Consider the following 23,914-nt stretch of genomic DNA (forward strand, 5'->3'; position numbering starts at 1 on the left):
AATCTAATACAACATGATTGATGAAAAAGATCAGCTGGTATTTTTTAAAATCGTTTTCACCAATCACGTATTAGATTCTAGGCCTACACTGCGACGTTGCAATATCGTGGGCCGGGGCCTTGTATTAGAGGTGGCTATGGTAGTGGTGATTAAATGATAGTTATTTGGAAAAATTTGTAATATTGGATGTCAGTTGCATTTTAAAAATGAGTTTGATGGCGTTTTTTGTATGGCCAGGAACTAGTCCGTGATTCACTTTCCTAGAATCAGCTGCAGTTCTTGGTCAGTGGAACAAAGACATTTTTTTGCAACTTGTCACTCTATCATCCAGTGCACGCCTATCAATCAAGGTCTATAAAAACCAGGTCATGACACCCGTGTTCCTCATGGGGCGGCCATTTTGTGTGGTTTTTATGGCGGTACATTTGAAAATCCAATCTGCTCGTAACAAAATTATGCATTTTAAAAGCAATATTCTGGTTCAGATAATATATAAATTCAGGTTTTGATTTTTTGATCATGAAATTTCAATAGTAAATGGTTCATCAGTTCATTCATTTATTATTAAAATGGTTCTTATTCTTGTAACATGTTATGATTCATAAAGCATTGGGACAAGAGGCAAACCTCGAAAACAGTTTAAAGTTCCCAATCAATTGAAGCTAAAAATCATTAATTCAGTTATTATTATTGAACGAAAATCCTAAATAAATGCTGCAAATCACCCCGAAGACCTCTGCTACTGCAGACATTGACAACAGGGCTAACAGCTAGATGGAAATTCGATGAAAACTACTATCCAAAAATTAGTTGCCAGCCCGGGAATCGAACCCGGTACCTCCCAATTGCTAGGGATTATAGCGATTGGGAGGCACCGGGTTCGATTCCCTGTTTGGCAACTAATTTTTGGATAGTAGTTCTCATCGAATTTCCATCTAGCTGTAAGCCCTGTTGTCAATGTCTGCAGTAGCAGAGGTCTTCGGGGTGATTTGCAGCATTTATTTAGGATTTTCGTTCAATAATAATAATATATTAATTAGCATTTGAATAAATGCATTCTCTATTCAATTCCATCTGTAATTAATTCAGTTCCTAGTTAGGGTGCATTTTCGTTTGTGCGTAAATTTCCGCAGTCGACGACTACGACGACAAGCACTGTTGACATTCATATTGTCCAAATTTCATGTGTGTGAGGATCTCAGATTGGGTAGATTTCAATTTTTCTAAATAACCTAAAAGATTATGTTCAATTATGTTTTAATGGGGGAGGTTGAGTTTATACTTTAAATGGCAATATGTTTATATTATTAGAAATGTTCGATTCTTGAATAAACACAAATAATGAAAAGTTATTTGATCAGCTGTTTTAGCACATTTCTCCCCCCTTTTTGTGTAGTTTAGAAGTTGATATTGTGGTAATTATTAACATTACATTAAAAAGACTAAGAAATTGTCTAAGACTAAGAAATCTCTGATCAAGAGATTGACAATGGTGTAATAACCGAAACCGGTCTTTCTAAGTATCAATAAATATGTGGTTTTTTTGATAATTTCTAAGTCTTTTTCATTTAATGTTAATAATTACTACAATATCAACTTCTAAACTACACGAAAAAAGGGGGGTGAAAATTTGCTAAAACAGCTGATCAAATAACTTTTCATTATTTGTGTTTATTATTCAAGAATCGAACATTTCTAATAATATCTACATATTGCCATTTAAAGTATAAACACGACCTCCCCCATTAAAACATAATTGAACATAATCTTTTAGGTTATTTAGACAAATTGAAATCTACCCAATCTGAGATCCTCACCCTGTCGTGGTCGACAACAGCATTTATGCATAAACGAAACCCCAGCTTTAAAATATCTCTGTCGGAAGATATCTAAGCCAAGCAATAATCCCTTGAACAATATTACAAATAACTCATCATGTTGTTTAATCTATAATAATGATAACAGCTGAAAAATTTGATAATTGTTGAACTAGAACCCCACAAAATGGCGATTTTGCAATGCATCACGGGATCGTGTCATGACCTGTATTATTTATAGACCTTGCTATCAATCACACACAAACACACAAGTTCACTTCCTCCTACTTGCACTATGAAACTGTTAGAATCAACTGTTAGAGTGAATGTTAGAATCGACCTTTGCTGTCTGTAGTTGACATAGGTACACTTCAGTCAGTTAGAAGAAACAAAGCATTTCTGTGTAACCTGCAGCAGTGATAATATAATTCAAAATCAAATGTATTGTCTAATTTACATAAAATATACAACATGATATGAAATAATATCATGGTCCTTCAAAATTATTTCTCTAATAACTAGTAGTTCTGTGAACAGTAGACCTGTTGTTATGCTTTCTCAAAAATCAATAAGTAATTTATCAATTTAAAATGTCTAGAAAACATGTCTATATAAACATAGTCCTATCGTACCGTGACGTTTCGTCCCGGAATGTGAGTGTGAGCGCTGTTATCAGGTCTGGTTGCCATTGATACGCCAATCCAGCACAAGGTTACCTTATTTTTCTCTCTCTATCATTTTAATGATGTACTTATTGTAAGAATCATAAATAATAACTTAATGTGGGTGGAATTAAATTTAAAGTGAAAAATAATTTATTGAAGCTCTGGCAGGTTCTATTCCGAAGCGTTCAGACAAATTCAAATCCAATAATTGTTGAAAAAACACTGTTATATTTTTGTCACATCCACATTTATTAGACTTTTACAGACAGATGATTGCAGTTTTGTGTTGAAACCACTAAGCTGAATTCAGCAATTATTCCATTTGAATTTGTCTTGAATTTGAGCTCTTTGGATTAGAACCTGCCAGAGGTACAATAAATTATTTTCACTTTAAATTCAACACTTTTCACTATTTTTCAGTTTGATTTTAACACAAAACTGCAGTCCTGTCAACAAATTTAATAAAAATGGGGATGTGACAGAAATATAATTGTGTTTTTCAATTATGGAAAAATTCCACAATATCAATTCTCATTCAACAAATGCAATAATTGTCACGGGTGATTGACGTTGAGTGTGAGAATTGTAGCAAGATTGAATATCTATTTTATTCAGTAATTAATTATTGTGCTTTGTAAATGGAGTCTTGAGGTGCGTACAGATATACGCGCCGCGAACATTAGCAATTCACTTTTAATCGGCTGATGACAAGCTTTTTATATCTGTATCTTACCGTTCCTGTAAAAATACAGATATAGTCAGCTGATTAAAAGTGAATTACTCATGTTCGCGTACGCACCTTTAGGCTCAACTCACACTTTCGCGACTCAGGTCGAAAAGAGACTCGACTCTAGTCGAGAGCATGTGTTTACAAATGGTGACACTCAGACCAGTCGATTCTAGTCTCCGCGGGAGATCCTTCCAGGTTTTGATTGGGCATGACATGAGTCGAACAAAGAGGCTTGACAATGGTCTGCCACAAGGATCTGTCTTGGCTCCTCTCCTTTTCAACCTTTATGTCTCAGACCTACCTAAAGTCAGGTCCAGAGTATTATTGCATATGCAGATGATTTGGCTTTGGCTACACAGAGTAGTGACTGGAGGGTGGAGACTGGAGGGGAGACACTAACAAGTGACTTGGCTGTACTGACAGACTACTGTTCGAAGTGGAGGCTGTGCCCCAGCCCTGGGAAAACTGAAGTATCAGCCTTCCATCAAAGCAATAAACTAGCAAATGCTGAGCTGAAAGTCTTAATGAATGGTGCTGCCTTGAAACATAATAAGTTTCCGAAATATCTTGGCATCACCTTGGACAGGACACTCTCTTTTAACCAGCACCTAAGGAATGTAGCAGCCAAGTTGAAGGCGAGAAACAACATCATTAGGAAACTATGTGGCACAACTTGGGGCTCATCTTCCTCAACTCTGAGGTGCTCTAGTCTGGGCCTGGTGTATGCTGCTGCTGAGTACTGTGCATCTTCCTGGATCAACCAACAGTTGTCACACTCACCTTGTAGATGTGCAACTGAATAATTCAATGCGAATAATTACAGGAGCCTTACGATCCACTCCAGTTTCCTGGCTCCCAGTGCTCAGCAGCATACCCCCACCTCCTCTTCGCAGAGCACAAGCTCTACTTAGGCTCTATGAAAGGATTTCGTCCAATCATCTTCTTCCAACCAATCAGGACATTCCGGATTTATATAGAAGGGAGCTGAAGTCCAGAAGACCAGCGGTCAGGATGGCAGAGCAATTGAGAGATGAGAGGTTCTCTCTGAACAGAAGATGTAGAGAGGAGGTGCCCCCCGCAATACCGGAGAGCTATTTCTCATGCACTAGGCCTCCTGGTTTTGAGCTCCCCCGGCGCATCTGGGTGACATTCAACAGAATTCAAACCCAGCATGGGAGATGCAATGCGTCATTTTTCAAATGGGGACTTGGAGACTCCCCAGTATGTGACTGTGGGGCGATGGAGCAGACAGTGTACCACATTATATTTGAGTGTGAGAGACGTGCCTACCTGGGCGAGGCTAACGACTTCACTGTAGCCAGTCCCCAGGCAATACAGTATATTTCATCCCTCGACGTGCACTTATAAAAGTGTGAAATTTTAAAAATTTGACAAAAAAATGCCATACGCTAAATAAATAAATAAATCTAGTCTCCGCGACTGTCACCATTTGAAAGCACATGCTCTCGACTAGAGTCAAGTCTCTTCTCGACCTGTGTCGCGTAAGTGTGAGTTGAGCCTAAATCATTGTGGATGCCCATATCACGCATAAGAACTGATAAGTTTTAAGGTTGAAAATAGATCTACCTGTCGATACTCTTCTCTCAGAAACCTATGGATAGTTATCAGTGCATGTTCATTAGATTCTCTGTGAAATATACATTCTTTATAGTTAATTTTTCAATGAAGTGTATTCTTTAGCTCCGGTATCATTTATTTAATCTCCTTATAATACAGTATACTATACTATAACTGCAATAGGATCCACCTTTTCTTGCCATCATCTACTATTGCTCTATTACAATACTTAAGTTAATTTAATATCACTTCACTTATATGGGCTACTTTATTCAAATTAATAAAAACAATATAAAAACTTGAAGTACCCTTTTATTAAAATATTTTTAATATGGCCAATTGTCGAAACTAGTTGAATATTTTTAAAGTTTTAAAATGTTTTAATAAGAGGGTACTACAAGTTTTTATTAATTTAGTTGATTTCTATTGGATTTTCTTGATCCTTTAGATTGGGTTTTCTGGCAAATACGATGTTCACATCTTGTTTATGTTGTTGCCAATTCATTCTCAGTATTATTTGAACATTGCAATGAATCGTGTATAATTGTATCAATAGATGAATCATAAAAAAATTAAAATTAACTGTAAAGCACTGCATTGTAAAGAACTTAGTCCAAAGAGTATGTTAAGTATGATGTATTTTATCATCCTAAATAATAGCGAACGTTGATGATATTTGACAACTGAAACTGAACATCCTAAACTATTCATCCTAGCTGAATATCCTACATTTTACCACTCAAATATGTTCTTATATCTTATTTTTAGATTATTATCAAGGATATTTCCATCTTAAGGCTGTGCAAAGGCTAAAGATAAACTTTCTACTGGTGATATTTTTCAAAGTTTTTCGATTTGTATACTATCAAAAGCTATCAAAAAGCTATACTATGTAAGCTATCAAAAGAAAATGTTTTCTCAGGAATTTTTTTTCCAATCATTACTTTTTGAGATATGAGCGCCTAAAGTTTAAATTTTTGGGACAGAACATTTCAAGTTTGGTAAGTGATAAATCCATGAGATTTAGAGGATACATTCTTCACGGTATTGTTGATCTAGTAAAACAAAACTTTTCTGAATATATCAATTTTTGAGAAAGTTATTCAATTTACCAAAAATAGCCAAATCAATTGAACGTTATTTTTGGTCATTTTTAGTAAATTGAATAACTTTCTCAAAAATTGATATATTCAGAAAAGTTTTGTTTTACTAGATCAACAATACCGTGAAGAATGTATCCTCTAAATCTCATGGATTTATCACTTACCAAACTTGAAATGTTCTGTCCCAAAAATTTAAACTTTAGGCGCTCATATCTCAAAAAGTACTATAAAAAAATGTTTCCCTGAGAAAACTTTTTCATTTTGATAGCTTGATAGTATACAAATCGAAAAACTTTGAAAAATATCACCAGCAGAAAGTTTATTTTTAGCCTTTGCACAGTCTTAATATAGAAAATATAGTTCATGTCATAGGAGACACAATATACCGTATCAGAATTCATTAAGAGTGCCAATCATTTCCTACACTTTCAATGCAAACAGTCTGATTTCATGTTCAAATCAAATACATTTCTACGCACCGTCACCAATGCTTTTATAAACAACTGGATCTCATACATTGTACTTACACATGACTTGCATATCACTTTCCTTTCACTATAGTAAAGCTGCGTTTACACCAAAGTTATTAAAAAAATGTTTATTTTCCCATCCTTATAGATTCTATTAGATTAAACGGAGCTTGACAAACACAATGCACATCATGTGTATGATAAGTTATGTTCAATCTAATAGAATCTATAAGGACGGAAAAAAGACATTTTGTTAATAACTTTGGTGTAAAAGCAGCTTGAGAAAACGGAAATAATCTTCAGAGTTTTTTGTTTTCTATGGTTTTCTAAATTATATAATATTAGCAACGTTTTATGTGAAAGATATTTCCAATGTTTGTATCAACAATTTTCATGGTACAGTGAGTACATTTTTTTGATTAGTATTTATTATTTTCCTAAACTAATGCAATGATAAAATTGCCAAACTATTAGGGTGGGCACACACCAGTTAGTCAAGACAAGACTAGTCACGATTAGTCACAATACTTCACATAGTTGCTTATAAAGCAACAAACACCGATTAGTCATTGCAATTAGTCATGTCTTCAAAAGCAACTATGTGAAGTATTGTGACTAAACGTGTCTTGTCTTTTCTTGACTAACTGGTGTGTGCCTAGCCTTAGCAATCCCAGAACCTATTCCAACCCTCGCTGTTTTATGAAAAACTATGTGACTGAGTTGTACTTTAACAGATCATTTTCAAATATTATTCACGTTTTGATCTGCAGAAATATCAATAAAGAAGAGCCATGTTTCAATGTTATCTATTGTTACCTCTTTCAAAATTGAATTTTTCTCCATATTTCCAATTTGTTGATATTTTTCCAGTTGCAAATAAACAATTGTTAATTGTTATGTGGTGGATTCTGTTTTAGACGGATGAGGAATTGGACCCAGAGGATGTGGAATTTGACGAGCATTATACCATTGAAAATCGCAGCAAATGTAAGCTTTTATCATTCAATTGAATAACAAAACCCTTAATAAAATAACATGATAAAGCTGGATCTTAGACCAGTTATAGAATAGACACGCTGGGAAGTCTAGCCTCTGAAGCCAACATCTACTGCCATATCTCCAAATCGTGACGTCATCATCGGATGGAAAACTTTCAGATTGTGTTTATTTCAGAAGGATGTAAATTATTTTTCATTAAAATGGTAAACTCCAGCTGCGATCCCGCTGAAATAGACACAATCTGCTATGGAAAACAATGTAAACAAACTCTACAGAAAAGTTTTCTATCTGATGCTGACGTCACGATTTGGAGATTTGGCAGTAGATGTTGGCTTCATGGACTTTCAGTATGAATATACAATAGGCCGTGTCTATTCTATAACTGGTCTAAGAGCTGGATTCACACATAACAGTGAAAATATAATTCCCACGATTTCTAATTGGACTATTCACACTCAGCCCGGCCGAGTGAGTATGAATATTGCCATTAGAACTTATGGGGATTATATTTTCACTGTCGCTGTTGTGGCGAATCCAGCTTGATTGTGTGTTTGTTTCTCGTAATAATGCTTGTCTTAGTCCCGGTTTCTATGACACTAAGGCCGGGTTTCACCAGGAACTAAACTTGTCGTTAGAGGAAGCGTAAACTTCAATTAGCCCTTAACTGACAAAATCGGGTTTCAACACACGCCGTTAGAGCTAATGAGCCGTTAGAGAGTTAACCGGCCAAATTTGGTCTGTAATTAATCAGTCGTTAAGAAAAAAATGGCGACGCTCTGTTTACTGTCATGTTGAAAGTAGATTGTTTAGTTGGTTATGTTTAATTATTTATTCGTGGTTTTTACAATTATTTTTTATTAGATCAATTCGTTGTTTTACACGAAACGACTTATTTTTTAATAAGATTGACAAGATGCGTTCTTTCACTGTTTATGAATGTTGGGTCCCTTCTTCTATTGATAGCTTTAGGCGGGATGCACACCGGAGAAACGCATTTCGTGAAGCCCTCTTTCATGAAACTTGTTTCATGCAATCCGTTTCACTCGCGCATGCATACAAAAGAAACGTTCCCTGCTTAATCTTATCAGTCGATTGCGAGCAACTTTCGTTTCACGTTTCCTGAAACTTTTTTCACGAAACGCGTTTCTCCGGTGTGCATCCCGGCTTAGGCAACACAACATTGACAGAATGGCTAGAAGACATCCCGTGAAATTTGAAATTTTACTTATTTACAAAAAAAAAAACAATCTATAGAACAATTACTATAAAAACACTACAGCCTAAATTAAATTTAATAAATCATACAACTAAAAAAAAACTAAAATATAAATATTATTAATAATTACTAAATTTTGTAGGCTAATATCCACTCAATTTGGTGAACAAAACTTGAGTTTTCGGATCTAGTTGGATTTCCTAGGTTAGGTTCTACCTTAGACCAGTTATAGAATAGACACGGCCCATTGTATATTCATACTGAAAGTCGATGAAGCCAACATCTACTGCCATATCACCATATCGTGACGTCAGCATCGGATAGAAAACTTCTGTAGAGTTTGATTACATTGTTTTCTATTTCTATTTCAGCGGGAGTTTACCATTTTCATAAATAATAATTTACTTCCATCTGAAATAGACACAATCAGCAATGGAAAACAATGTAAACAAACTCTGCAGAAAAGTTTTCTATCCGATGCTGACGTCACGATATGGTGATATGGCAGTAGATGTTGGCTTCAGAGGCTAGACTTCCCAGCGTGTCTATTCTATAAAACTTGTCTAAGGGTTTTACATGCTAATGTGAAGCAAGTGTCATGGCGGCGCACAAATTTCTTAATCTTTCGTTAAAGTCATCAGTTAGTGTTAATTTGAGATTACTAAGCGAAACGTTAACGTGAATTTGGTGAAACTCGCTCTAAGGCTGGTCACACACCGATTAGTCAAGACAAGACTAGTCACGTTTAGTCACAATACTTCACATAGTTGCTTATGAAGACATGTCTAATTGCAATGACTTATCAGAGTGAGTTGCGTCATAAGCGACTATGTGAAGTATTGTGACTAAACGTGACTAGTCTTGTCTTGACTAATCGGTGTGTGACCAGCCCAAGGCTAGGCGCACACCAGTTAGTCAAGACAAGACATGATCAGACATGTTTAGTCACAATACTTCATATTGTTGCTTATGACGCAACACACACTGATTAGTCATTGCAATTAGACATGTCTGCATAAGCGACTATGTGAAGTATTGTGACTAAACGTGACTAGTCTTGTCTTGACTAATCGGTGTGTGACCAGCCAAGGCTAGGCGCACACCAGTTAGTCAAGACAAGACATGATCAGACATGTTTAGTCACAATACTTCATATTGTTGCTTATGACGCAACTCACACTGATTAGTCATTGCAACTAGACAATATGTCTTCACAAGCAGCTATGTGAAGTATTGTGACTAAACGTGATTAGTCTTGTCTTGACTAATCAGTGTGTGACCAGCCCAAGGCTAGGCGCACACCAGTTAGTCAAGACAAGACATTATCAGACACGTTTAGTCACAATACCTTACATAGATGTTGTTTATGACGCAACTCACACTGATTAGTCATTGCAATTAGACATGTCTTCATATAAGCAACTATGTGAAGTATTGTGACTAAACGTGTCTGATCATGTCTTATCTTGTCTTGATTAACTGGTGTTCGCCTATCCTTATAAATTTATAAGACCTTACTTACTGTTATAAATAGATCGCAATAATTTTAAGCAGGGTATTATCCAATATTATAAACTATCACACTTATTAAAAACAATGATAGTTCTCAGTTTTTTAAATCCTTCAACAGAATGAAATCTATCAAACTATAAGTTAATTTTTCACAATTACTATTTATGTTTTAGTGAAATGCTGGGGTTGGATCAAATCTTCGAATGCTTGCTGTGAACAAAGATTGATAAAGATCTGGATAAAGCCAGTTTAGAAGCTTTAAATCCATGATAATTTACATTGGATTCATACACTTTTGGAGACATAATTTATCCTGTTTCTCATAATCGGGTTGTTTCTATGTGTTTTATGCTCCAGAATTCGTGGTATAGCTCTATGCTCTTTTGGACTAATCCCAGCCTAACAAAGAGCTACGAGGAGCACAGTTTTATCAAATAACAAATTTATCCCATTAGATTCAAATTCAAATTAAAAGTTTAAATTATAATATTATCTCGTCATCTTACATTTTCATCTTGATTGTCCTTTATTTCTAGTCCTATTTTCTGGTTCATACTTCTAAACCTGAGCAAACTGATTATGTATAACCGTCTAGTTTTAATAACACATTATTCTAATACCCTATATAAAATTTATTTCGGAATTCGGGTTTTTAATTGATTTATTTTGTTTCATTATTTTAGCTAGCGCACACACAGGCACTGAGCATGGGGTTGATGAGTATCCTGACATTAGCGGAATCACTACTGCAAGAGTAAGTCAAATATTCAATTATTTTTTAATAGAAATTTCTTGATAACGTAAATTTGGAAAGTAATCTTCAAAGTTGCTCTTCTTTCTAAAATGACGAAACTGAAATCTCCACTTTTGATCAGTATAATTTAAACTTGAAATGAAAAACACTTTTGGAGTGAAAACAATAACGTTTTAGAAATTTGGAATTTAGAAAGTTGAAAACCAAATTAAATAAATATACTTTACTAAATCATCACTGATAACTGAAAAATATTAGACACTCATATGCAATATCTACGTTAAACGCTAAACCACGATTACTTGTTGATCTATTGTCAAAATATTAAATTTAGAGCCGAAAACTTATAGCACGTTACAATTTTGCAATGGCAACCAGAATTATGATTCTTCTCAGAAATATTTAAAAATATAAAAAAAAAACTTGTTAAATTTGATTTATCAAGTAACTCTAATTTACGTTACTGAGACCCGGTTGCAGAGTCGTTACATAAAATCAAACATTTTTTGTACGCTTACTCCCAATCCATTGATTTAACAAGTAACTCTAATTTTCTTGACTGAGGCCCGGTTACATAAAATCAAACATCTTTTGTACGTTTACTCCCAATCCACTAGAAAATTTGAATAATGATGAAGATGATTACAAAGTTGTTTTTGTAACTTTTCAGGAAGCCATGCGCAAGATGACAGAGGAAGACAAGCAGAAGATCGCTCAGCAGGTTGAATTCTTCCGCAGCGAGAAACTGAAATTTGACCGGGAAGTTGCCAAATGGGACGACACTGGAAATGACATCATTGTCCTCGCAAAACACATGTGCATGATAATGATGGAGATGACAGACTTCACCAGGTAAGCCCGCCTACAATCCTCAATGTAAGGCTAGGCACACACCAGTTAGTCAAGACAAGACATGATCAGACACGTTTAGTCACAATACTTCTCATAGCTGCTTGTGGCGCAACTCACACTGATTATAGTGAGGTCCACGTTATAATGGCAGTGAATAAAGATAGGAGAAAAACGTTGCCAAGTCTCTCCATTTTGCTTCTGAGTGTACACAGCTCTTACTCAATTCATGCCAAAAATTTGATCTAATAATAATTATCATTTCCTTAATAAAATAATCAATTTTATGTCAAATTAATCAAGAAAATATATTTTTTATAATTTTATTCAAAAATTTGTTTCCATAACTGATATCAGATTTTTATTTTTATACTAACCTGAAATGGCGGCTAATTTTAAAAGCTGTGATACACCAATTTGAATTACAAAACAACAGAAATTTAGTTATTTGGTAGGTATTCTATTCCAATTCCTTTCAAAAACTATAGAAAAATAGAAATCCTTTTTAAAATGAGTAATTTCATTGAAAATAATTCTGAAATAACCTTTCAATTATTATTTATACCGGTACGAGTAGGTCTAACCTAAACATGTAGGCTAACTGAAGCATGGATAAAGATAAAGTCTTGGATGGTTAGTTATCAACTTTTAAAATGTCATTTCAGGTATTTTAATTTTTGTTTCACATACGGTAATGTCTAAAAATAATTTCATTGTTTCAAAAATACATTTTAAATCAATTATAAAGACTTGTTTACCAAAATATTTTGATAGAATGAAGAAAAAAATGGCGGCTGAGAATTGTTAGTCTACTTTTGTACAGTCACTGTCAAAAGTAAAAATAAAATATTCTGGCAAACTGACAACATTGCAAAGCTAGAGAGAGATAGCGCTATTTGTTTTGTTGTATGATAGAAAAGGACAGCAACAGTATTGACAATTGTACACTCCCATTATAACGTGGACCTCACTATAGGCATTGCAATTAGACATGTCTTCATAAGCAACTATGTAGGGCTAGGCACACACCAGTTAGTCAAGACAAGACATAATCAGACACGTTTAGTCCCAATGCTTCACATAGCTGCTTGTGACGCAACTCACACTGATTAGGCATTGCAATTAGACATGTCTTCATAATAAACTATGTAAAGTATTGTGACTAGTCTTTTCTTGACTTACCGGTGTACGCCCAGCCTATCTGTTAATATTCGATGAAAAACACATTACAAAAAGGCGGTAAGCCCGCCTACATCACATCAATCCTGACAGTTATCTTACTATTAGGTCAAAAATCCATAAAACCTTATTATAAAAACGCAGTTTTATCCCACACCCTTCAGGGTATTAGTTTTGTTTTATGAATTCCCATACTCTGTAGGGAAGTCAACTACAAAAATATAATTAGGTCCTTGTTATAATGGCAGTACTGTATTTTATTTTACATTAGTGTTGCTATCCTTGTCTATCATGCGACAAAGCAGGTAGTGCTATCTTATTCTAGCTCTGCGCCGTTGCCAGATCCTTCTTTTAACAATTCAGAAATATAATAAATTAATAAAATATTTTATCTCAATAATGGAAATTTATTATTCAATGATTGAAAAAAATATTCTCTGGGCGAATAAAATATAATAATTGATTAATCAATTGATTGATCAAGCAAGGATGAACACTTGATATTACATCATAGATACCTGTATCAGCTACCGTCTACAGTAGGCAGTGTCTAGGCAGAGAATCGGCAACGTTGTTCTCCTACATTTCTCCACTGCCATTATTTATTTATTGGATATAGCAAACAATACAATAGTCGGAAAAGAAAAAACAGGCTATTGCCCAAAAGTTTTCAATTTCCTGATTTTGTCTCAAATTGTCCAAATATTATAGGCCCTACATAGGTTATGTCCATTTCAATTTCTACACCAAAGAGACACTACGAATCAGAATAAAACAAACAATGTCAAATTTAGACAGATTTACGATAAAACTTTTGTAAAAACATGAAACAAACTTCAAATTTACACAATAATTCTGTAAAAACACAAATATTTGTTTCAGCTTGAAAATGTGACCAGTGTGATTACGAAACCATGGTTCTGTACAAAAAGATAAAACGGTAGAATTTGACAATAGATTTATGTTTTTATTTCATTATGGAACTGTTCTACAACATTGACAGTGACTCAGTCGAATTTAAAAAAAAAAACACATGAACTTTGAGCCTGAAAATATCACGTGAACCATAGAACAGCTGTCTATTATAACGTGGATCTCACTATATCAATGTGGGAATTCGTCTTTATCTAATTGAATAAAAACACAAATATGTTGTCAAATTCTAGACAGTTTTATTTGGTACACGACCATGGTTTCGTGACCACACCGGTCACATTTTCAAGTTGACTGAAGTTCCTCTTTATCTATAAATTACTATGCATGCTCTCGTGAGGGTACTCGTTTTGTTTTATGTATTTCGATGCTCTGTAGGGGACGAGGCCCACTGAAGACGACGATGGACGTGATCAACGCGGCCAAGAAGATCTCGGAGGCTGGCACCAAACTGGACAAGCTGACGAGGCAGATCGCCGACCAATGCCCCGAGTCGAGCACCAAGCAGGACCTGCTCGCCTACCTGCAGCGCATCGCGCTCTACTGTCACCAGCTCAACATCACCTCCAAGGTCAAGGCTGACGTGCAGAACATTAGTGGCGAGCTCATCGTGTCCGGGGTCAGTACACACAGCAATCACAAATCATATAGGACCGTATTCAAAACTATTTCAAGTTTATTTTAGTTTAGTTTATTTTTTTCACATAAAGCTGTTTAATCGAGCAGAGCTCGAATTGTATAATCTTAAGCTAGGTTTTCGATTGTGTGAATAAAAAATAAAATATTGTCATAGCCACATCTAATACAAGGCCCCGGCCTACGATATTGCATTGTCGCAGCGTAGGCCTAGAATCTAATACATGATTGGTGAAACGATTTTAAAAAATACCAGCTGATCTTTTTCACCAATCATGTATTAGATTCTTGGCCTACGCTGCGACGTTGCAATATCGTAGGCCGGGGCCTTGTATTAGAGGTGGCTATGATATTGCGTGTAAATGCCCTTGTCTATCATGCGACAAAGCAGGTAGTGCTATCTTATTCTAGCTCTGCGCCGTTGCCAGATCCTTCTTTTAACAATTCAGAAATATAATAAATTAATAAAATATTTTATCTCAATAATGGAAATTTATTATTCAATGATTGAAAAAAATATTCTCTGGGCGAATAAAATATAATAATTGATTAATCAATTGATTGATCAAGCAAGGATGAACACTTGATATTACATCATAGATACCTGTATCAGCTACCGTCTACAGTAGGCAGTGTCTAGGCAGAGAATCGGCAACGTTGTTCTCCTACATTTCTCCACTGCCATTATTTATTTATTGGATATAGCAAACAATACAATAGTCGGAAAAGAAAAAACAGGCTATTGCCCAAAAGTTTTCAATTTCCTGATTTTGTCTCAAATTGTCCAAATATTATAGGCCCTACATAGGTTATGTCCATTTCAATTTCTACACCAAAGAGACACTACGAATCAGAATAAAACAAACAATGTCAAATTTAGACAGATTTACGATAAAACTTTTGTAAAAACATGAAACAAACTTCAAATTTACACAATAATTCTGTAAAAACACAAATATTTGTTTCAGCTTGAAAATGTGACCAGTGTGATTACGAAACCATGGTTCTGTACAAAAAGATAAAACGGTAGAATTTGACAATAGATTTATGTTTTTATTTCATTATGGAACTGTTCTACAACATTGACAGTGACTCAGTCGAATTTAAAAAAAAAAAACACATGAACTTTGAGCCTGAAAATATCACGTGAACCATAGAACAGCTGTCTATTATAACGTGGATCTCACTATATCAATGTGGGAATTCGTCTTTATCTAATTGAATAAAAACACAAATATGTTGTCAAATTCTAGACAGTTTTATTTGGTACACGACCATGGTTTCGTGACCACACCGGTCACATTTTCAAGTTGACTGAAGTTCCTCTTTATCTATAAATTACTATGCATGCTCTCGTGAGGGTACTCGTTTTGTTTTATGTATTTCGATGCTCTGTAGGGGACGAGGCCCACTGAAGACGACGATGGACGTGATCAACGCGGCCAAGAAGATCTCGGAGGCTGGCACCAAACTGGACAAGCTGACGAGGCAGATCGCCGACCAATGCCCCGAGTCGAGCACCAAGCAGGACCTGCTCGCCTACCTGCAGCGCATCGCGCTCTACTGTCACCAGCTCAACATCACCTCCAAGGTCAAGGCTGACGTGCAGAACATTAGCGGCGAGCTCATCGTGTCCGGGGTCAGTACACTCAGCAATCACAAATCATATAGGACCGTATTCAAAACGATTTCAAGTTTATTTTAGTTTAATTTTGGTCACATAAAGCTGTTTAATCGAGCAGAGCTCGAATTGTATAATCTTAAGCTAGGTTTTCGATTGTGTGAATAAAAAATAAAATATTGTCATAGCCACCTCTAATACAAGGCCCCGGCCTACGATATTGCATTGTCGCAGCGTAGGCCTAGAATCTAATACATGATTGGTGAAACGATTTTAAAAAATACCAGCTGATCTTTTTCACCAATCATGTATTAGATTCTTGGCCTACGCTGCGACGTTGCAATATCGTAGGCCGGGGCCTTGTATTAGAGGTGGCTATGATATTGCGTGTAAATGCCGTTGTCGACCACGACAGGGTGAGGATCTCTGATTGGGTGGATTTCAATTTGTCTGAATAACCTAAAAGGTTATGTTCAATTAAGTTTTAATGGGGGAGGTTGAGTTTTTATTTTTCTATACTTTTAAATGGCAATATGTTGATATTAGAAATGATCGATTCTTGAATAATAAACACAAATAATGAAAAGTTATTTGATCAGCTGTTTAAGCACATTTTTCCCCCTTTTTGTGTAGTTTAGAAGTTGATATTGTGGTAATTATTAACACTAGTAGTTCTGTGAACAGTAGACCTCGCGCTCAGTAAGTTACATTGACCTGTTGTTATGTTTTCTCAAAAAAGAATAAAAAATTTATCAATTTAAAATGTTTAGAAAAAATCCTAAATAAACATAGAGCTTTCTGTCCTATCGTACAGTGACGTGTCGTCCCGGAATGTGAGGGTGAGCGCTGTTATCAGGTCTGTCTATACAACGTTGATGGAAATATATATTTTCAAGATGTTCGATGTTTTTGAACGGGTAGTATTATAATCAACTGTCTACTAACGTTGATTGAAAGATACATTTTCAAGATGTTCGATGTTTTTGAACGGGTAGTATTATAGTCCACTAGACAGCTGATTTATGATGAATAATTCTATAGTCTGATTTTTACTCTAATATTGGCGTATGAAGGAGGCTCCTTCTCCTTTTATATTATCCTTGAAATGCTAAATTTCCAAAAACCTTGTATATACGTCGACACGCAATTTAAAAAGGAACATACCTGTCAAATTTCATGAAAATCTATTACCGCGTTTCGCCGTACATATAAACGTATAAACATTTAAACATATAAACATTCAAACATTTAAACATTGAGAGAAATACCAAACCTTCGACTTGAATCTTAGACCTCACTTCGTTCGGTCAATTGAATGAAAAAGACTAAGAAATTGTCAAAAAATCACAGATTTATTGATACTTAGAAAGATTGATTCTTGATTGATAAACACAAATAATGAAAAGTTATTTGATCAGCTGTTTTAGCGCACTTGAAATTTGGACAATATGAATGTCAACAATCTTTTCGTCGTCGACTGCGGAAATTTACACACAAACGAAAATGCACCTTTACATTTTTGAAAGAAACAATGTTTTGAGAGCCCACTCTCTAGCCAACACCCCCTCAACAGAACCTCAAAACAGTCAGCAAGTGAGAACTTAGTCAAGTTTGAATCTAGTCAAGTATAACTTCAGTACCGTCCGGGTCACGTAGCTTTGCCTCTGTGACATTGAAACAGCAGACAAGATATGGTTCGCGGGGTTATACTCCTTCTTTCACAAAAACATAAAAAGGAACTTTAGTGAGTTTATTATTACATTGTGTACAAATACGTAACATGAGGAAAGGCACAACAGGCTCATGCCCAAAACTGTTCCATTTCCAATTTATACTACTGTATACTGTCCAAATCAAAATTTTGGTTGTCACTTTCACTTTTCAAAATACAATTCACGTTATAATGGCAGTGTTTGTTTAGAAATTATATTACTAACCTTGTCTTTCATTCTACAAAGCGGATAGCACTATCTCTCTCTCGCTTTGATTTGTTGCTAGATCGTCTTTTAACAATGTCGAATTAATAATTAATTAACATTATATTTCATCTTAATTATGGATATCTGTTATGAAATTATTGAAAAATATAATTTCTTGCGTAATAAAATATAATTAATTATTTTAAACGAGAATGAACAGTTAATATTACATCAATAAACCTGTATCAACTACTGTCTATAGAAGGCATTGACAAGACAGAGGATCGGCAACGTTTTCTCCTATCTTTCTCCACTGTCATTATAACGTGGATCTCACTATAGGACCGTATTCAAAACGATTTCAAGTTTGAACTTAATTAAGTAAAACTTAAGTACAGTAGGCGACCCATAGTTTTGCCTCTGTGACATTGAAACAGTATATTGGCAAGGTATGGTTCGCGGGGTTGTATTCCTACTTTTTTAAAAGTAGGCCCGGTTGCACAACAGCCGGTTAAATTTCAACCGTGATTAATTTCTCGAGAACCAATCAGAGAAGGCGCTTTTGAAAAGACGGCTTCTCTGATTGGTTCTCGTGGAATTAATCACGGTTGAAATTTAACCGGCTGTTGTGCAACCGGCACAGAGAGTTGCAACGTATTGTATTGCCAACAATGGAAAGAGCATAATAATATTATTATGTCTTAATAAAGTCCTAGACTTTGAACAGCTGGAGTCAGAAAATTGGCTTTCCAAAACGGGGCGTAGTCGCAGTCATTGTCATAGTCACGTTTGAATTAAATTTCGAAAAACTAGAAAATTGAACACAAAATAAAATAAAGAGAAAATAGTGTAAAGTTTCAGCTATTTCGAATTATTTAGGAATGTCTAATTTCGTCAAGGAAAAACGTTTCCAATTATAGAAATAATGAGAAAATAAAAACTACGACTACTGTTATAAAAGCTGCGACTACGCCCCGTTTTGGAAAGCCAATTTTCTGACTCCAGCTGTTCAAAGTCTAGGACTTAGCTAAATCCCGAGTTCGGAAACCGGCCCTAAATATTTTATATTGTTTGTGCGAAAATAAAAATAGAAACTTCACAAAATGGCACCTATTATAATGCACTGTTAAGTGGGAGGAGAGTGTCTAGCTAGGCCAATGGCAGGCGTTCATGCCCTTGACCAATAGCAGTACTCGCCTACTAGTATAAACTCTGCTGCTCTTTTATTTAGTTTTAGTTTATAAGAGATTGACAATGGTGTAACAACCGAAACCGGTATTTCTACTTTTAATGAAATCTGTGGTTTTTGACAATTTCATAGTCTTTTTTATTTAAAGTGATTATACATTTTTTGGACCCCTCTGTATTAACAAACAGTATGAAGAAGGCTCTTCACATAGGCCTGATACCTGTGGTACTAAAAATTCCAATAAATTAGACAAAATTTAAACTGTTGAATTAGTGAAATTGATAATAATTGTTTTTGTATTTGACAGCTGGACAGTGCCACATCTTTAATCCAGGCCGCTAAGAACCTGATGAATGCTGTCGTTTTAACAGTGAAGTCTTCATATGTTGCAAGTACCAAATACCCGCGCCAAGGAACAGTTTCAGTGAGTATTCTATGTCATGTCATGCTTAATCTAATCACTAATTAGCAGTGCAATTTTCTTGAACAATGTAACAATGCCCTCGTTGAAACTAAGCCATTTTGTTAATCCCATTTTAATCGTAAAACTTATCTACCTCTACTTGGAGAAAATAATTTTGTGACGTTGATTAAAGTAAAATATATTGATCAGATCAACCTCCAGCTATCATAACCAATGTAACCAATGCCCTCATTGAAACTAATTTAATTTTGTTACTCCCATTTTAATCATGAAACGTATTCACCTCAACTTAGACAAAATAATTTTGTGGTGTTAATTAAAGTAAAATAGATTGATCAGTTGATCAGATCGACCTCCATTTATCATGACAAGCTGTCACGTTTTCATTTCTATCGTTTTCAAATCCCATGATTTTAATTCTGGATTTTGAAAGACGAAGGGAATTTTGGTTAATGACATAACTCTACTGTTTCACTTATTTGTTGATCATCTTTTAATAATATTGGAAGATTCGGAAGCATAATTAAATAGAAATAACTGACTACTTGAATGAATACAATATTCCTGAGTGATACTACTGTTTCAAATGTTCCTCATGGATAGATAGAATGTGTATTAGGCCAGATTCACACTCATTCGGTTCGGTTCGTTGCCGAAAACGAATGAGGCTTTCTTACATATCAGGTTTTAATTCGTACGGTTTTAATTAGGTATTTTCTTCTCAAGCACAGCTGTGTTTGGATTTTCACAATATTCATGCTGGTATTAAAATATAAAAGCTGGTGTTCAAATAGTAAGATGTGATTTCTTGAACAACAAAATTTTCAAGTTAATTAGAAATTATGAACTATTTGAATAGTTTATTTTAGATTATATTAATTTTGGACGTTCAGAGTGATTATTTTTTTTTTAATTGAAAATTTGTTTCTTGTTTTGACACATGGTACATAACCATCTCTTCTCTCAGTTAATGAAATTATGTAATTTTCGTGGGAAAATTAAAATAATAAAAATTTTCCCTGAGTTTTAATAATTCATCCTCATATAATTTTTTAGCAAACTATTCATTGAGAAAAAATGCTCCAGTGAACTAACAGAAATGAATTGACCATTATGATTTTGACATGGAAGATTTTGAAACAGATAATCACGATATCAGGTTAAAATAAAAAACAAAAAAGCGAGCATGTGTAAAAGACTTTGTTTTTGTTTCCGGTTTCCTAGCAACGAATTCGAATATGATAAAACCTATTCGTGTCGAGGGGGCGTTCGGTTCTATCAGGACCTCCTCCTATATACTACCGGACCTGAGCCTAGAAAAAAATGGCTGCCGTATGTGGTGGTTTAAAATATCAATGCTGGCCATCACATACGGCGGCCATTTTTTTTGTGTAGGCGCAGGTCCGGTATATAGGAAGTCCTGGTTCTATGCGGTTGCTATTCGGAACCGAATTCAAACCGAATCACCGTTTCACACTTATCGGAATTTGCTGAAAACGAAACGAACCGAACCGAATGTGTCTGAAAGTAGCCCTTTGCTAGAAACGAATTTGAACCTGATAGAATTTATTAGAGTCAAGTGGGTGTTCGGTTCTATGCGGTTTCTATTCAGTACCGAATTCAAACCGAATTACCGTTTCACACTTATCTGAATTTGCCGTAAACTACACGAACCGAACCGAATGTGTGTGAAACTAGCCATACGCATACCAATTGAATCTTAATTATTATCATGAAGATAACCATTTCCACAAATAGTCTCTATTATTGTTGGAATATATCATTCAAATATTTGTGATTGCTCTCTCTTATATCAATATTATTTTACATATGACCATTGATATCTAACATTATTCAACCAACCACCGAACCACCCTTAGCCGTCCTAGATCCAAGTTCTATTTCATCTACCCAAGGACAAAATCAAATCAATAGTGTTTTATTTTCAGTTGATGTGAAATTTTATCTCTGATACATTCACTCACCTTTCGTTCATTTTAATGGTGTCCATTAATTTTTGGTGCCGTTACAGTATTCTTATCCTACAGGAAATATGTGACACCGGATTCGAGAAACAAGAAGCATCCTATTTCTATTTCCCCGTCGCTTCAAACTTTTCCATTCTTTACTCCGTCACATTGGTATTTATTGCATGGTGTGGCAATGCAATGTCATCATATTCAAATAAAACTTGCTTTTTGTGAAACTTGGTTGTTATAAAAAACTTTAGCTGAAGCAAAATTTTCATGAAATTAGTCAAAAAATCCGGAATTAGGTTAGGTTGTTCAAAAACCAGGATAGTCTTTACTAATTGTATAATTTGTTAAACAAAATACGCGTTATCACTCACCCGACGCTATTTTAGCTTTAGATAAATAGTGATTGAAAATCCTGTAAATTAGAAACAGTAAAAAAATTAATTCTTTACCATTTTTCTGACTATTGATAGTATTGAGCTTATTCTATTTCCATTCTGATGATAATCATTTACATTATAATACACCGTGATTCAAAAAGAATACCACAACTAAAATCTGTATTTAATCAAGGAAATATAATAGAAACTTTGGTTGTAAATCAAAATGAAGAGTATTAAATAGTTATTTGTATATCTAGAGTGAAAAGTACGACTTTTTCTCCCTGTGGGAAAAAGTTTGAAGCCCGAGGCGAAGCCGAGGGCAGCAATTTTCCTGAGGGAGAAAAAGTATATTTCGCTCGTGATGTACACAACATTTTTCCTCCATCTACATTTTTTTATAGAAACTGCAAATAAAATCATTCTAATAACTTACGTATTGGTGACAATGATTCCTAACAACATAACCTAAATCTAAAACCTAAAAACCGGTCGTCTCATTGGCAATGCCGATTGCGCTATCTATCGGCAAAAGTTGTAACAATTATATCAGCTGAGTAGCTACCAAAAATGGCTGACTCCAGATCACGCGGTTCAGATTTGAATTGCAGATCAAAAATATTTGTTGGCTGGTATTTTGAATAGAATAAAATATTTTAAAAATTGTATAAATTTTATCGTTACTAATATTAAGAATATAATAATTATCATACAAACATATATTTCATGAGTTAATCAAATTTCTGGTTGTGGTATTGAATTCAGTTGACTCAATTACAGACACCTCTATTATGCTTTCTCATCTGAGCATTCTCTGAAATAATCGTGTTTATATTTCACAGCTGGCTATACGTCATCTTATGAATTTCGGTGATGCGATATTTTGATTTTTCACTTACTCACTTTTTTACTATCCACAGCTTTTTCAGCCAAGGATGAATTATCCTTTTAATGTCGTTCAGCGAGTTTTCCCAAGGATGAGACCTAGAGCAATCGAATCTTTATATCATAAACCTACTATGTTCCAAATTTCGTGAAAATCGTTAGAGCCGTTTTCGAGATCCGTTAAACATAAATAACCAGATATAAGAATAGCCAGATTTAAAAATAACCAGATATAAAAATAACCAGATATATAAATACAGAAATTGCTCGCTTAATATAATAGGATATACGGATTATATTCACGTAAATTAATGGAAAATTGTTCCAGTTATTTTGTTTTTGATTTAATAAAAGTGTTTATGTTGTAGGTAGATAATTCTGTTGCTATAAAACTAATGTCTATGTTATAACCTACAAGATATGTTTGAGATTTATTTACAGTGTAAATTGTGGACATGTTTATAACGAATTGTTTTTGTCTGCTGTGTGAATTAAATTAATAGTATCTATGTCAAGTTCAATAACACCGTTGTGAACAATTAAGAATATATGTCTAAGGATGGCCTCTAACGACAGGACATGCACGATGAACATGTGTCACCACACATGTTATCAGTCTTAAGGTGCGTACAGATATACGCGCCGCGAACATGAGCAATTCACTTTTAATCAGCTGATGCCAAGCTTTTTATATCTGTATCTTTCCGTTTCTGTGAAAATACAGATATAGTCAGCTGATTAAAGGTGAATTCATGTTCGCGGCGCGTATATCTGTACGCACCTTTACATGCTCTGTTATCAAAGGCTGCGAACAAAATTTTTTGACTCTATGTTATTGTATCTTCGTTTTTACTTTCCTTGCCCTATTACCATAGGTAAAGAAAGTATTGCTTTCCGAAAAAATTAAGGTACCCCAATTTCTAAATTTCTATACGTTTCAAGGTCCCCTGAGTCCAAAAAATTGGTTTTTGGGTATTGGTATGTATGTGTGTGTGCATGAGTGTATGTGTGTCTGTGTACACGATATCTCATCTCTCAATTAACGGAATGACTTGAAATTTGGAACTTTAGGTCCTTAC

General features: G+C 34.8%; 1 protein-coding gene across 8 annotated transcripts in view; it reads left to right on the plus strand.

Moving 5' to 3' along the window:
* The window catches only part of LOC111064593 (catenin alpha), a 73,923-nt gene that overhangs the window by 44,585 nt on the left and 5,424 nt on the right, over window positions 1-23,914 (plus strand). For 4 of the 8 annotated variants that reach the window (XM_039426540.1, XM_039426544.1, XM_039426541.1 and 1 more), the window contains 5 exons: window positions 7,281-7,350; window positions 10,774-10,844; window positions 11,515-11,696; window positions 14,181-14,424; window positions 19,478-19,594. In XM_039426540.1, coding sequence (XP_039282474.1) covers window positions 7,281-7,350; window positions 10,774-10,844; window positions 11,515-11,696; window positions 14,181-14,424; window positions 19,478-19,594 — 684 coding nt within the window. The remainder of the gene's footprint in view (window positions 1-7,280; window positions 7,351-10,773; window positions 10,845-11,514; window positions 11,697-14,180; window positions 14,425-19,477; window positions 19,595-23,914) is intronic. The other 4 variants (XM_039426542.1, XM_039426546.1, XM_039426543.1 and 1 more) reach the window with 1 other exon arrangement.

The sequence above is a fragment of the Nilaparvata lugens genome, chromosome 4 (assembly GCF_014356525.2).
Source record: "Nilaparvata lugens isolate BPH chromosome 4, ASM1435652v1, whole genome shotgun sequence".
Taxonomy (NCBI): domain Eukaryota; kingdom Metazoa; phylum Arthropoda; class Insecta; order Hemiptera; family Delphacidae; genus Nilaparvata; species Nilaparvata lugens.